Raw genomic sequence first — 16,431 nt, forward strand, 5'->3', positions numbered from 1 at the left:
AACAGTACTTGCTCCTGCCAGGGTCTTTATAGTCTCTTTATAGTCTCACGACTTGCGTACTGGTTCAAGACTCTTGTAACAAACCTCCGGTGGCTCGTGTATGCCAAGCGAAGATACCGACCAGCTCATATTGAGCTTCCCTACCTTAACGGACTTACTGGCGTCCGCCACAGATAGCTGAATCAAGGTGATCCGTCTGTCTGCCGGGCCTATCCGTAGCCGAACAGCTACGGTGCCGTGACAAGTTCTTCCGCGTCAGTTATCTTGCTGCCTTGCAGGTTTTATCGCTCGCCTGTACGAGTACTTCGAATATTGCGTACGTCAGTTCCAAGATCCACCATCTAGGCATCGCTCCTCATTGCCTTCAGGATTTCCGACTATGACTCGTACGACATGACGACTAGCACCTGCGCTAACAATCAGTTTCCTGCGCTTGGAAACTGCCCTCCCACCTTTCCATCGATTGGTGTTCCAGCACTCCTGTTGCTCGTCCTTTTTCCTCCTGTCCTTTACGATCTAGGGGGTGTCCTGCCCTTGACCGCCCTAATCTGTGGTGGTTGAGGACTTACGAATAGTCGCAATCTCCTACTCTCTCCAATCCGGGATGAGCCCATCCTTACCAGCTTTCCGGGACGCCTGGTCGGGGTCTGACTAGCCGGACTCACGGCCATTCACTTTCGGGCTTAACATCTTGTTCTTACGTCCACCGCCTGGTAGTATCTCACCGGATGGCTGCCACGTACGCCTCGGCGATTGCTTGTCGTAAGAAATCGCGTCTGGCGTATCCTTTGGGCTTCGGGCACAAATTTCCCAAATGGAGGAGAACGTGCCTCTGGAGCCGACCTACTGATCCTTCGGGCTACCTGGAAATGCAAAGGCCTCCGTCTGAGTATACCTCGACACCTCCAGCATCACGGGCTTTGTCTCTGTCGCAAATGCCATGAGTTTATCATGGTTTTTCTTTGGCCGCCATCGTTGACTTGCAAGGGCTGCTTGAGATCCTTGCTGATGTTTGACTTCAAGGGCGCAAAATCAATTATGGAGTCAAACTGCTGCGCAGCCACCACGGCAAAAAAATCCACTTTCTGTTCTTGTTGATGACCCTCATCTACCACGCTCTATCCATGATCTCTCCCGACATGCTAGTCGGGGAGAAAATTGGTTTTCTTAGCTAGCACCTCGCACACAGCTACCTCCACCTGTCTCTGTTCTCCTTAATCTAATTCTTGCGAAGGGGTTAACCTCAGAACTGCCGCTACGAACTGACTATCCAGCATCAGCGTGAAGTGCTCTATCGATCACCGATGAGGCGCATAACAGCTACAGAAGACAGACCCAAAGGATCTCAGTCCAAGAATTCTGAAAAGAAAGAAACACCTCGTTACAAACCCCTCTGCCAAACACTCACCTTCCAGCTTCATCCCCTTCTGAAGGCACTTCTCGAACCGGCAGGCGGGGCACTTCTTCCTGGTGGCGATCGTCACCGGACAGGCCGCCCCCCTAAGGCACTGGTAGTTCTTCCGGTTCTGCACGGTCCGCTTGAAGAAGCCCTTGCACGACTCACAGGAGAAAATCCCGTAGTGGAAGCCGGAGATCTTGTCCCCGCAGATCGGACACGGGCTGAAATTACGGGGGGGAAGATTGTTAGATCGTTGTATAACCAACGAGGTATGGGAAACTCACCTGTTGATCAACTGTTGCCGGGAGATTCCCGGGGACGGCAGATGTTCGCTGTCGAAGACCGGTTCGTCCTGGTTGGCCAGCTTCAGCGCCTGTTCGTTGTCGATCATCGGTTTGAATAATACTGAGTGATGTAGCGGGGACCCGTTGTAGGACCCACTGGTGAACATGTTGTGCCGTCCCTGGATGGGGGAGTGCGTTGGGCTGAACTCGGAACTGTACGAGTAGCAGCTACTGTGCGAAGCGTCGCTGTTGTTGCGACTCAGGGACGGGGTGTAGGGGGCATGCCGGGAGGTTAGGGGGGATTGGCTCGGGGAACTGTGGGTGTAGACGGAGTGGATGGCGGAGTCGGGACTGGGGTTTGCTGGGAGGAGGGTGGTTTTTGAGCGTACGAGCAGCGGTGAGTGGACGGCTGGAAGGTTCTCGGCCAGTCCGTGCTCGTACTTGAGGCTTATGACATCGGGGAGTTTCTTAGCGTTAATACTACTGCTAGTTGGAATGGAATTGGCGTAGCTGGAAGCCACGTTGTGATTAATTAACGGAAGGCCCACTTCCGGTTTGATAACGCGGTTGGGAAGGGGCGAGCTACTGCTACTGTGATTGGCGGTCAGGGCCAGTGGTTCCGTTATCCCTGGTCCCGACGGTTCTTCCTTGGCCACTATGAGCGGTTCTGGTTTGGCTGCAGTCCCTGGCCCGCTGGGGCCACTGGAACTGTTTTCGTTGTCAATCATCATCGCTTCCGGTTCGGACAGTTCACCCTCCCAGGACATGGGCCGTGGCAATCCCTTGCTAGCGCGACTATCCTCCCTCATGTTAACTTTAGCCGTCTTTTCAATGTTTGATAGTTCTGTGTCAGACTCGTCGGATTCTTCCATTTTTGGCACGGTTATTCTGATACCAACGTTGCCGAAGATGGTACTGGTGCTGGCGTTCGGAGTGTTACTGCTACTGCTGCTTCCGGAACTGCTCCCGGACGATGGCGCCGGAATCATGCTGCTCATGCTGCTGGCCGGATTGAAGCCCGGGTCATTTTCACAATTGATCGTCGTTACCGAGACGTTTCCTCGCGATTCCGTCGATGTCATTCTGGTAGCTCTGCTTCGGCTATTATTCTTCACACACACAAAGCATACGGGACATGCGATGCTAAGACAATAATATGGAAGCAGAAATCATTTCTGAAAAGAGAAAACCCAAAGAAAGGTCGAGATAAGTCAGGTGGTATGAAGTCATCAGGAGATTACAACGGTACAGAACGAGAACGAGTATCGAATGAGTCAAGGTCATCGAGATACGAGCTACGTATCAATTAACTTGTATAGGTTTTAAAGATATTTAGCGATTTTTGAACGAGCCTTACGAATTGAACAGGTGGTTTGTTAACTTTCCGACGTTTCAGCTGAGTTTGAAAGCCTCCTTCTAGAGGAAATTAGGTCTGTCGCACCTTTATATCTCGTGTTGTGTTCCAATTACATGCCATGCTTTCACCACAAGTCACATACACTGTTCGACTTCCAAATATTCATTACAACTTGTTCTTGGCAACACACCTGAATTCGTATGAACTTCGACGTTCTTATCAGACTACCACCTTACAAATTTCCTACCAGACAACAAAAGGTTGAAGAGTTAATCCCACAAACTGAAGCTAGCTGCTCAAAAATACCTAACTTTTGGCACACTCACACTCAATGTTTCACATGAAACCCACGTCTCATCCTCTGCTGCGGATATCACATTTCACAAAGGTTATTTATGCTGAATCCCCCAACCTTCGATCCAGTTTAAACAGAACCATCCGAAAAAAAACAAATGCTGCCGAATCCCGTACAGTCAACTGGAAAACAAGTTGCAGCCAGCAAACAGAATCGGGTTGACTTCTAAAGGTGCCTTCCAATTCGGATCACCGCGAGTCTCGATTCCGCGCGTCAACCTCACACACGTTCACCTTTCTTACTGTACTTTCAGCTCACTCGCTCACTCTTTCGAACTTGATTCAGTCCCACACACCAGACGGTTGGAAATCCTACAAAAAAAGCGAAGAAAAAACACAACAACCGATCCGCTGCTCTACAACCATCATCATCCTAACCACCAACACTCACGCTGTCGTCTCTGAACCTGAAGAAGTCCAAGTCCCAAGTCCTACCACCTAGCCTAGCCCATAGAGAGCGTGGACAACAGTCCCATTCAAACACATTCCATCACACCACTGAACGAACGAACTAAACGGTCGACTGTACACAGTGTCTATACCGATGTAGTTGTGCTGCCAAGCGAGCTGAATGACTCTGGCTAGCAGCCAGTACTACCTAGTGGGCTATAGCTGTGTATACATAGAGACACAACGACCTTCAGATATGTTGGATTTGTACGCAACGACCTTGCATGTGCGTCACACCGTTCGTTCGTCGTCATCCCACCAACACCCATGCATGCGGGCGCGAGCGTTCAGCGTTGAGTGCAAACACCACCATCAACCCTACAGGGGGGAGTAGACACGACGATACGATTCACCGCCAAACTGCTCGCTCGCCTGCTTCTGCTGTGCTACGCTGGGTGATGCGCGCTTGTGGAGAAGCTCGCGGATCGAAGGGACAAAGCCGGTCAGCCCCCGTGTCGTCGTCGTCATCTTTCGTTTGTTTCCCTCCCAGGCCCAACCTGGGTCAGACCAGTCTCATCGCCGGACTCGGGCTCGGGCGGAACAAGCGATGCTTATGAGCTGAGCGCAGCAGCGGCGGCGTGATACGCGAGATGATTTGCATTGGAAATTAGTGTGCGGGGTTCGGGACGACTCTACCTACTCTACGATAGGTTGGTTAACTGGCGCGCAATTTGATTCGTGTGAAAAACGAGGGGACTTACTGAGCTGCCAGATGGGTTGTGGGGCAGGCTAATCAGTTGAGTGAAAAAAAAAGATTACATTTACACTACCACGGGATGAAAATCTCCCCAATAAAACTAATACAAGGGATAGACCAAACGATCGGGACAGGCAAAGCTCCATATCACTTTTCAATAAATTGTCACGTATGTTTTGTGCATCGAAAAACTCAAATTTTCACTGTTCAAGTAGATCAACTAGTTGTCTATTAACCGTCGAGCAGTCGCGTCATGGGCCAACCTCAGCGATACTACGCACACGCTGATGTGTACCATAAGCGTTAGACTGGGTCAACAAAGTCTATTTTTTGGAACAAAGCTATTTCGATAACTTTAAGCGTCCAAAACAACTGTGCAAAATTTGGGAGCGATTGGTTGCATCCCCGTATTCCCTATAGCGTATGCTCCCATGCCCCACCAGTCAGATAACTGGGTTTAGCAAACTAACCATTATTTGTGGCAACACTTTGAGCGGCATGATGGAACTGTGGCGAGCGCGCTAAATGTTGTTAGTTAGTCCACTAATGTATAGTTGCATGAAGTGGGTGATGAGGTACATAAGCAATAATACAACGTGCTTAACCCCGTAATTGCAGCATTTGACGTTTGACTGAAGCTTGGAATACCGAACAAACGTTAGCGTCGAATTATATAGTTTACCCCATAGAGATTAACTCATGGGAAAACTAATAAGATCGACTCAAATATAAACTATGTATTCCAGGCTTAAAAAACAAACTTGAAGGTGAACATAATATATTTGCTTTAACTTCTCATGGATATCTCCAGAAATCCCTCCGGCGATTCTTTAAGAAAATCTTCCAGGGAATTTTGAAGAAATTCTTCGGTGATATCTTTAAGAAATTTTTAGGAATAATTTCATTAATTCCCTTAGGAAACTCTTAGTTTTCTTTATAATTGTCCCCAAAGTTTTATAGAGATTACCCCAGAAATAAAACTAGGAACATTTTAATAAAACTTTTCTTAGATTCCTTCCGATAATGCTCCATGGTTTTCAATAGAATATCCCCTAGGAATTCCTTTCGGAAAGTCCTCCACGGCTTTCTTTTGAAAGTTCTTTGAAACATGTTCCATGGATCGCGTCATAATTTGCTCCAGAATTTCCTTAGGAGTTTTCGTTACGGGATCCTCCAGAAACTTCTTCAAAAATCCTCTAGCAAAGCTTTCATGGGTTTCGTTAAAAAAAACATTCATAGATTTTTTTGAGAATTCGTAGGAGAATTCTTTCCGGAAATCATAAAATCAAAGGTTGTTCCAGAAATTTTTCCTAGGATTTCTTTGGAAAATCTTCCTCAGGCTTTTTCATAAATTCTTACAAAAACTTCTTTACAAATTCTTCTAGGGGTTCTTAAAAAAATCCCTGAAGATTCCTCCATAAATTCGTCCAAGGATTCCAAGTCCAAGAAAATCTTCTACGGATCTTCCCAGATTATTCCATCAGAAATTACTAGGAATCTGGTCTTCAAATCTATCATAGTTTGTTCTCCTCCAATAATATTTTTCCGGAAATTCTTCCAGGGATTCTTTAAGAAATTCCTCCAGAGCTTCCTTCAGATACTCCCTGATGAAATTTCTCCAGGAATTCTTTTCTATGGGTTCCGTCTGAAACTCCGCCAGAAATTACTTTAGAAAGTCTTCTCAATTTAAACAATTCTCAAGTTTCAAAAAAATCATCGAAAATTTCTCTAGGGATTGCTTAAGACATTTTCTACAGGGTTTCTTTTTTGAGAAATTATTTCGGAGATCGTGAAATAAATTCTTCCAGTGGTTTCTTCGGAAAATTTTCCAGATATTCCTTCAGAAATTCAGGTTCAGGTATTTTTTCAGATTTGACTAAGAATTCCATTGAATTGGCCACATGAATGTGACCAGAAATTTCTTCAGTGATTCATCCAGAAAACGCGGCAGGAATTGCTGCAGATCGTTGCATTACAGCTTTCCTGAATCACGGTAGGAATTCTTCCAGAGATTCCTGCAGAATTTCAGATACCTCCATGCATTACCCCAGAACAGAGATGTCAGATTTACAGATTTTTCTGTATTAAACAGATTTTTGACCTTCTATACAGACGAGATACAGAGTGCAGAAAATACAGATTTTTTTGAATTTGATACAGATTTCTCAGTAAGCATTAAATTTGAAGATATTTCAAAAAAAAATAATGAAAACTTTATAAATTGTTGCTTAAACTTTAAAGAATTTATGAAACTTTGTACATTTTCACACATGTTTTAGGAAAATAAATACCAGTAAAAATTAAAAACCAGCCAAAAGTAGTCAATTTTTATTAGTTTCTATTGAAATCTAGGACTCTCGGTGTCTGTTATACCCACAAATAAGGCGATACAGAAAAATCTGTATTGAAACAGATTTTTGATAAAATAATCTGGCATCTCTGCCCCAGAAATTTATACGGCATTTTCTCGAAGTATTAGTTCAAAAATTCATCCACAGATTTCTTTAGAAATACTTTCAGAAAATCCTCCAAAAATGTTGTTCAAATTTTCTCCAGGATTTTTTTCTAGGAATTCCACCGTTTTTCTAGGTATTCCAGGAATATCAGAAAGTACTCAAGAAATTCCTCCTATGATTCCTTCAACCCTGGGATGTCCTCTGATATCCTTCCAGCGATTCAGTCAAAAGTTCCGTCAAAAGTGAAATTCCTGCTGGGATTCCTTCAGCAAAAAAGTGCTTCACAAATCCTGCAGCGACTGCTTCTGAAATTCTTCACAGAGTTTGAGAATTTTCTTCAGTGGTTTCTGCAGAAATTCCTACAAGGATTTTTTAAAGAAATTGCTCTTGCAGCTCCATCAGAAATATTTCTAGCGATGTCTTAAGAAATCCTTGCAGAATTTGTTCCGGAATTCCTCTTGGGATTTTTCAAAAGTTCTTCCAAAAACAATGCACAAAAAATACTGAGCTATTCTTTAAGGAATTCCAGAAGGATTGTTTCAAGAAATCCCTTGAAAAAACTCCTGGAACCTTTGGAAACTTCGAGAACAAATGTTTGGAAATTATTTGGAGGAATTCCTGGACAAAAAATCCTGAAGCTATTTCTGAAGTGATCTCTTGATCATTTTCTTGATCATTTCTTGATCATGGATGTCTAGGATATTGCCTTAGAGAATACGTAAAGATACACCTTAAGGTACCTTCTTACAATTCTAAAATAAATCTTGAGGAACTTCAGGAGGAACTTTACAAGTTATTCCAAGGAAAATATTTTTGAGAAATTTCTGGAAAATTCGACATAAATGTCTGCAGAAATCGTAGGTGCTGGTGCTGGTCACCAGAGATTTGTTTACGGATTCCATTGAAAATTCCCCCATGAATGTGACCAGAAATTTCGTCAGGGATTGATCCAGAAAACCCTGCAGAAATTCATCCAGATCGTTGCATTACAGATTTCAAAAATTTAGGTAGGAATTCTTCCACAAATTCCTGCAGGAGTTCATACAGAGATTCCTTCAGAATTTCAAATATCCCCAGAAATTGAGCTGGCATTTCCTCTAAGGATAACTCCAAAAATTCCACCACGGATTCTATTGGAAACTAATTTAAAAATATATCTAAGTATTTTCTACGGAAATTCGTTTAGAAATATCTCAAGAGTTTTTTTTTTTGCTTGAGATCTTTGCAGAAGTTTTTGTAGGCTGAGTGTACTAGTTATCGCCATAGTAGTTATTTGATATAATTCGAAATTTTCCATCATTTCAAGAGTTCTAATGACAAGATACATTTAAATTCTTGTTACTGATACTCTCATAATAGGCCAAAGCTTGAAAACTTCCTAAATTCCCACTATGGCCATAACTGGTACACTTACCCTAAGTGATTTTCCAGGGAATGACAAGTTTTTTTTACAAAAAATCACCTACAGATTTCTCCAGAAATACTTTCAGAAAATCCTCCAAAAATGTTGTTTAAGGTTTCTGTAGGAATTTTCCTATAAATCGCTTAGTATTTTTTTTAGAAATCCCACCAAGGGTTTCCCCAGACGTTATTCAAGGTATTCCAGGCATTTCAGGAAGTTCTTAAGAAAATCTTCCTTCAACAAAATTCCATGGGATTTCAAGAAATCCATTAAAAACTCCTGAATTTACCTTCAGGAAACTCCGGGAATAAATGTTGTTACCAGTTTTATGCAATAAGTATGTTCGATTTTAACTTTCAAGTATTCATCAAATTTTAATGTGCATTTATAGGCTCTTTTATCACTCAGGAGGAATATAGCCCTAGAAGCCGGAGTGGTTGCACACTTTCAGATCATTTCTGGCGAAAATAATTGCAAGACAGGCAAGCCGATCCCTAGCACGAACATCATAATGCAGCCGTCTTGCATTAAAATCCGATTCGGGGAGGCCCTATTAGGTTTAGATTTCCTAAATAAAATCTAGTTATGTACCTTAGAACAAATAACTGTAAACAAGCAGGCAGTCAGCTAAATAAAACACTTTTCCAGGATTTGACGGATGGACCGAAACCAATCTATGAAACCTCGTCATCCTGTGAACGTAAATGGTTACCCACTTGAGTAATCGGACCCATTTGTGTTTTGAGTTGTTAGTGTGAATTCGTGATGTTGTATGTTATTGTGAATTTGTAGGGTTCTTTTTATTTTTCGCAATGAAATATATAAAAGCATTTATAGGGTTCCAATATTGTTTATTCGTAGTGTGACACCCAACGTGGGCCAGGAATTGTTCGATTTTTTTTTATTTGTAACAATGTTTGGATTTTTTTTAGGAATTACTGGACAAAAAATGCTGAAGGTATTTCAGAATTTCCAGCAATGCCTTTAATGCCTAATGCCTTGGAGAATACCTGAAGGAACACCTTAAGGTACCTTCTTACTTAAAAAAAAAAAATCTGGATGGACTTCTGAATGAACTTTGCAAGTAATTCTAAGGAAAATATGTTTGAGAAATTTCTTCAATAAATCTTAGATTATTATGCTGACGTTATTTTGGTGGAAAACCCTAAATAAATTTCTGAGAGATAAATAAAGGATTTCTAGAAGGAATTTTTATAAGAACTGCTGGAAGAAATAAAAAAAATGAATTTCTGAAGGAATCTTTGAAATAATCTGGAAGAACTGGAGAACCTCTACAATCTATGAAAAAAAAATCTGAAACAACTCCTGAAAATAATCTCACAAAACTTTTAGAAGCAAGCAATTTTGTACGTAGCAATCCGTGAAGAAATTTTTTATGGTATCCGATTAGGAATTCCATGGGGAATTTCGAAAGGAATTTCCGAGGACACCCGTGAGCCAGTTTCAAGATGAATCTTTTGAGAAATTCTTTGAGAAACTGCTGAAGAAGTCCCAGGGAAAATTCCTGGGGGAATTCCTGAAAGAATCTCTTTAGGAATCCTTGGGAAAATTTACAAAGAACTCCATGGTCAGGGGTGCGTTCTGAAGGGATAGTAAACGGAGTCTTCAGATGATTTCTTGCTGCAAGTCAATCTAGGAAATCACACGAGAATCTTCTTTCTGTAAACATTCCAGAAAATTTTAAATAAATGTCAAAATAATCCCCAAAGGAATTTCTGGCGTTGTCCCTGGAGGTATGTAGGAAGCAATCAAACAACGATGTTCTCTTCTCCAAGGTTTATTTCAGAATGATCGGTAGTTCTGTCATTAGTATTAAACAATGCCTACCTAGATTTAACTTATACACTAAGGCCTACTACAGCTCGGCCATCCTGACAATCTCGATGCCCTCATCGAGACAGCCATCAATTTTGATTTTTTTTTTTTGTTCGATGAATTTTCAGGAAATGGTTGACGTCCTCTTCAGCGTGTCCAAAAGATAGCGGCATCATCGAAATTTGTTTGAAAGCTTTCACCGTGGCAAAAGTTCCAATAAACTTCTAGCTCCAACTTCTTCAGCAACAACTTGTTATTTTTTCAAAAGCTTGAAAGTGTTTCCATGAGTTAATTTGCACTTCTCTTCAGTGGATTGTTCTCAAAGCTTCTCAATTGGCAAATATTCCATCCCCTAGAATGGAATTCGCAGTTTTGAATCGGCTTGAAAACTTTCTGTCCCTCAGACTTCGCGAGAATTCTTGCAGTTCTTCCGTCTCGGGCGAGATCTCCAACCCCTAGATTGGATTCCGCTTTTTCGATTTCGCTTTACTGCATTTTCCAGGAAACAGTTGAATCTGAAGACCATTGGCGATCCCACTTCTGATGTTGTAGGAAGCAATCAAACAACGATGTTCTCTTCTCCAAGGTTTATTTCAGAATGATCGGTAGTTCTGTCATTAGTATTAAACAATGCCTACCTAGATTTAACTTATACACTAAGGCCTACTACAAGGTAATACTTCCAAAAAATTTTAAAAATAAGTTTTACTAAACTCATAAAATAAATTTCAGCAAGATTTGTCCTGTCCGCGATAATTGCAGAAAATAGCGAAGTCATTTGCTTGCGGGCGGATCAGTAGCAAAAGGGCGCTGTAATTTGGAAACCTTGAGAAACCAGCTCAGATTTTACCATACCAGCAACCGAATAGCGACATTATGACTAGCGACAAGTTTTCGAATAAAACTTTTTTTTCCGTACCGGGTGTAGTGCGCTGTGTACGTTCAATGATGCAATATCATATACGTCACTTCCGATGTATGTTGTAAACAACTCAACCTTAGCAACGATATTTTTGTCAAATAATAACAGAATCCGTAATACTGAACACGCGTCATCCAGATAATTCACAGTTGATTTTACTTGGGTACCAATTTCCCAGGATATTCAACATCTTTGGTCACGTAGGACCGTTAATTTATAGTTACCAAAACGTCACATGCACCGTACTCAAAGAGGATAATTAGTAAGGGCCTGTACATAAACTACGTATACTTGGAGGGAGGACGGGGGGGGGGGGGGGTCTGGCCAAAGTCTACGGTCCATTCAAATTTCGAAAATTTTGTATGGACGAAAGACTACGAGGGGGGAGGGGGGGGGGTTCTGGGATTGCCAAAATTGAGTCTACGTAGTTTATGGACAGCGCCTAATCGACAAATTAGTTCCAATTGAGAAAATAAATCAACCTACGAAGCAGTTCACAATGTGTAGGGGAACTAAAGCCATAACGCCCATATGGGGCAAGATGCGCCACCCTTGTTTTAGGCAAACCAACTGGAATCGTTAAAATAAGAATAAAAATGATTTTTAACATTTGAATTTACATATTTTTACCATAAAATTTGTACAAAAACTCAAAAATTGTTATTTATGCAACAAGTTGCAAAATGATGATTTTTTCAGCACGAGTCGTACATTTATCCAACGAGGCTTGCCGAGTTGGATAAATACGACAAGTGCTGAAAAAATTGAGTTTTGCAGCGCGTTGCATACAACATTTTTTGCAATTATGAAAAATACCCTTAAGTACGATAATTTCTGACTACTCAGACAGGTCTCAGCCAAAACCAGCGGCTGTTCGAGTCCGTATGAAGTTGATCATCAATATTAACTTCTTTTCTCGATCAGCCTAGATAGCTGCGTAGTGTCGGTAGCGATTGTCTCAATTGGCTAAGAATAACACTACGGACCGCCTGTTCCGGTGGTAAGAATCCACCAACAGGTGACCCCTAATTCATGGTGTGATGCGGCTTTATGCTTACCGTGCCTAGGAATGAATGGCTAGGGGGGTCTAATAAAAACCTAACCGCTAACGGAGCCTGTGGAGTACCAGGGCGCCCTCCACAGTATGTAGCCCTTACTGCGCTAACCGGAGCAATGGTGCAGTGGACCTTGTGTTTCTCCGGGACAATCAGCTGCCCTTCTTTTGTCTCACTTGAGGCTAAATAAGGGCGGGATTATGAAGATGTTGTTAATTAGTTTAAATTTTCATCTATATGGTTTCGCATTATGCGATTTACACAGTGTATTCTGTGTATCCTCGCCTTTGGCGTTTTCCAATCGATACCGATTTGGTTTTATTGTTGCTGTTCTTTGTTATGCTGTTGTTGCGAAGAGTTTAATTTTACCTAGTTTGGGTAGTGGCTACGGTTAAGATAGCTCAGATCAATCTTCAGCATAAAAGAACAGCAACGATCAATCTTTGCAGACTTATGCAAAATGGTACAGCCCAAGTGGCCTTGGTGCAAGAACCTTACTTTCGTAAGGGAAATTTCTATCTAGGAAACCTTGTGAACCCGGTGTTTGCCACTTTCAGTAAACATGAAATGGCAAACTCGCGTGTCATGCCTCGAGCCTGTGTGCTTGTCAACAACGCAATAGTTGCTACACTCATCTCTGAACTAACCACCAGAGATGTATGTGCTATCACAATTGATGTATCTGTTGGAAACCTCAACAGGAAATACGTCTATTGTTCTGTGTATTTACCGCATGATGAACCATCCCCTACGGATGCTTTCAAACAAGTCATCGCATACTGCACTTCAAAAGGCCTTCCGCTAATTGTTGGCAGTGATGCTAATGCTCACCATATCATCTGGGGCAGCTCAGACATTAACTTGAGAGGCTCCAGTTTGATGGAGTACTTAAGTAGTACAGATCTTGCATTACTTAACATAGGCAACCGCCCAACCTTCATGGTATCTGCAAGAGAGGAAGTGTTAGATATAACGCTTTGCTCTAGCAGAATTAGTCACGAGCTGACCAATTGGCATGTGTCAGATGAAGAATCTTTATCTGACCATCGCTATATCTTTTTTGGACATTTAAACGTTACTTCGCAAACATTGCGTTTCAGGAATCCTCGGTCAACAAACTGGGATCTTTATACTGATTTGGTTGCAGCCAAATTTCATGGATATTCACCATCCATTGACACTCCAAGTGATTTAGATGATGCCGTTGATACTACAACGACCTTCATCATGGAAGCTTTTGAAGAAGCATGCCCTCTACGGTCTGTGAAGATCACAAGAGGAACCCCTTGGTGGAACTCTGATCTGGCGAAACTCAGGAAACAATGTAGAAAGAGTTGGAACAGACGACGTTCGGCTGGTTCGGAGGCTTTCAGGTCGGCTCGCAAGGCCTACAGGAAAGCTCTCCGGTCTGCTGAACGATCCGGCTGGAAAAACCTTTGTACAAATGTTTCCAGCTTGAGTGAAGTCAGTTGGTTAAACAAAATCCTTGCGAAATCTAAGGATTTCCGGGTGAACGAACTTCGTTTGCCAAATGGCGATCTGATGAGGAAGTTCTGGAATGCTTATTCAGCACACACTTCTCTGGATGTGCGGATATTACATCTTCGGATGATCCTGATGTCTTTTCTTGTAGTTATGATTCTTTAGCTTCGGCTCGGAGTATTGTAACTATAGAATCGATTGAGTGGGCTCTTAATAGCTTTGCTCCTTTCAAATCTCCTGGGGCAGATGGGATTTATCCTATTTTGCTTCAGAAAGGATTTGATTATTTCAAACATGTTTTGAAAAAACTACTTGTTTGCAGTTTTGCTACAGGGTATATTCCCAAATCCTGGAGGGATATTACTGTAAAGTTTATTCTGAAAGTGGGTCGTGCGTTGTATGAAGAAGCAAAGAGTTTCAGACCTATCAGTTTGACCTCTTTTCTTCTGAAATGCTTAGAACGCATTGTGGATCATCACATCCGTGATGTTCATCTGGCCAACGTGCCTCTTCATATGAACCAACATGCCTACCAATCTGGTAAGTCCACTGTGACTCTTTTACACAAGGTTGTTTACGATATCGAGAAAGCATTCGCTCAAAAGCAGTCTTCCCAAACGAACACCAAACTCGCTAAGTACTGCTGTATTTATACTCCGCCTGTACTCTGACTGTGCGTTCGTACCGCAACACACAAATCAGTACCCAAACGTGTACTTATGTTCAAAGTTCGTTTCAAACACAAGTTCGAACATATGTACAGTACATGTGTACTGTGCGAAACGAAGTGGGAAGCAATCGTGCAAAAAAGAACTTTCTCGAACGACGATTGACAGTTCGGTACCAATCGTTTGCCAATCCGAACGTCGCTTCGGGTTTCATTCTCGGTTTGTGCTCGGATCGATTTTTGCTTTGTACTTCTGTACGTACACAAGTTTTGTACTTGAGTACGCTTCGGTACGGAGTACGGTAGCAAACACGGGTACTCCGATGTTTGGCGTTTGATGTTCAACACAAGTGCGAGAAAACGTACAGAAGTTGAACATGTGTCAAGTTTGTGGGAAGACTGCTCAAAAGCAATCTTGTTTGGGTGTTTTCTTAGATATCGAGGGTGCCTTTGACAACGTGCCTTTCGATGCCATATTGGAAGCCGCACGGAGTCATGGTATATCTCCAATGATTTCCAATTGGATTCACCAAATGCTCAAAAACCGATATCTCTTCTCGACATTGCGTCTAGCAAGGATTAGGAAATTGAGTGTTTGTGGATGCCCCCAAGGGGGAGTCTTATCACCGCTTTTCTGGAATCTCGTAGCAGATACGCTATTGAGGCAACTCAATAATAGCGGTTTTCCTACTTATGGTTTTGCCGACGACTACCTAACATTGTTAGTTGGTATGTGCATTAGCACCCTTTTCGACCTGATGCAAAACGCCCTTCAGGTAGTTGAGGGTTGGTGTCGCCAATATGGCCTTTCGGTTAATCCGAGTAAAACATCTATTGTTCTTTTCACGGAAAGGCGAAACCGTAATGGCGTTCGACCTTTGCGTCTCTTTGATTCTGAAATCGATGTGACTGAACAGGTAAAGTACGTTGGAGTCATTCTTGATTCCAAGCTTTCCTGGACACCTCACATTGAGTTCAGAATCAAGAAAGCTTGTATGCCCTTCGGGCAATGCCGGCGAACCTTTGGTACAACTTGGGGTCTAAAACCCAAGTATATCAAATGGATTTACACAACTGTGGTTCGGCCAATATTGGCTTATGGATGTCTTGTGTGGTGGCAAAAGGGTGAAGTGAGAACGGTCCAATCAAAATTAGGCCATCTCCAAAGGATGTGCTTAATGGCGATGTCTGGAGCGTTCTCTTCAACTCCTACGGCAGCGCTAGAAGTTCTCTTTGACGTTGCCCCACTACACATTCATCTCAAACAAGAAGCCCTTTCTTGCACTTACCGGTTACGGGTACTCGGTCTACTAGAGGAAACTCCTGTGAACCGCACACCAACACACATCTCGTTGTTTCCACTTTTAGTGAATTGGGACAAAATTGTCCTTGCTCCAAGTGATCTTACAATTGCTTGTAATTTTCCATATAGGAAATTTTCCACGAAATTCCCTTCCCGGGAAGAGTGGACATCTGGTTATCTGGAAAGAAGTATTTCAGACGGCATCGTATGTTACACTGATGGCTCCCTTCTCGAAGGTCGAGCAGGTGCTGGTGTTTATTCTCGTGAGCTAAGGCTGTATCAGTCTTACTCACTAAGTAGACACTGCACCGTTTTTCAGGCCGAAATCTTTGCTCTTATGTGCGGAGTGCATTCAGCGCTTCAGCAGCACGTAATGGGCAAAGTAATATACTTCTGTTCAGATAGCCAGGCTGCTATTAAAGCACTTGCTTCGGCCAACTCCAGGTCGAAGATAGTTATCGCTTGTCGAACTCAAATCGAGGAGCTGAATTCAGCAAACGCTGTTCACCTTCTATGGGTACCTGGCCATTCTTCCATCGCTGGAAATGAATTGGCTGATGAGTTAGCTCGCTCTGGAGCATCACATGACTTCATTGGCCCTGAGCCAGCTATTCCGATATCGAAGTGTTGGATTAAGCTTCAGATTCACACCTGGGCTGTCAATATTGGAATAGTTTGGAGTCATGTCGTCAAACCAAATTGTATAGTGCTGAGCCATCTCTACGGGTGGCGAAGTATCTAACTAATCTGTCTAAGCAGAATTGCAG

The 16,431-nt window shown here is 42.6% G+C and overlaps 1 protein-coding gene across 6 annotated transcripts in view; it reads right to left on the reverse strand.

Annotated features, from left to right (window-relative positions):
- Nucleotides 1-1,408: 1,408 nt before the first annotated feature.
- The window catches only part of LOC109429626 (nuclear hormone receptor FTZ-F1 beta), a gene marked incomplete at its 3' end in the record, with an annotated part of 142,286 nt that continues 127,263 nt past the window's right edge, over nt 1,409-16,431 (reverse strand). For 3 of the 6 annotated variants that reach the window (XM_062849305.1, XM_062849300.1, XM_062849303.1), the window contains 2 exon segments: nt 1,409-1,620; nt 1,684-2,858. In XM_062849305.1, the coding sequence (XP_062705289.1) occupies nt 1,409-1,620; nt 1,684-2,765 (1,294 nt within the window). 6 annotated transcript variants of the gene reach the window in all.

This window comes from Aedes albopictus, chromosome 2 (genome assembly GCF_035046485.1).
Source record: "Aedes albopictus strain Foshan chromosome 2, AalbF5, whole genome shotgun sequence".
Taxonomy (NCBI): domain Eukaryota; kingdom Metazoa; phylum Arthropoda; class Insecta; order Diptera; family Culicidae; genus Aedes; species Aedes albopictus.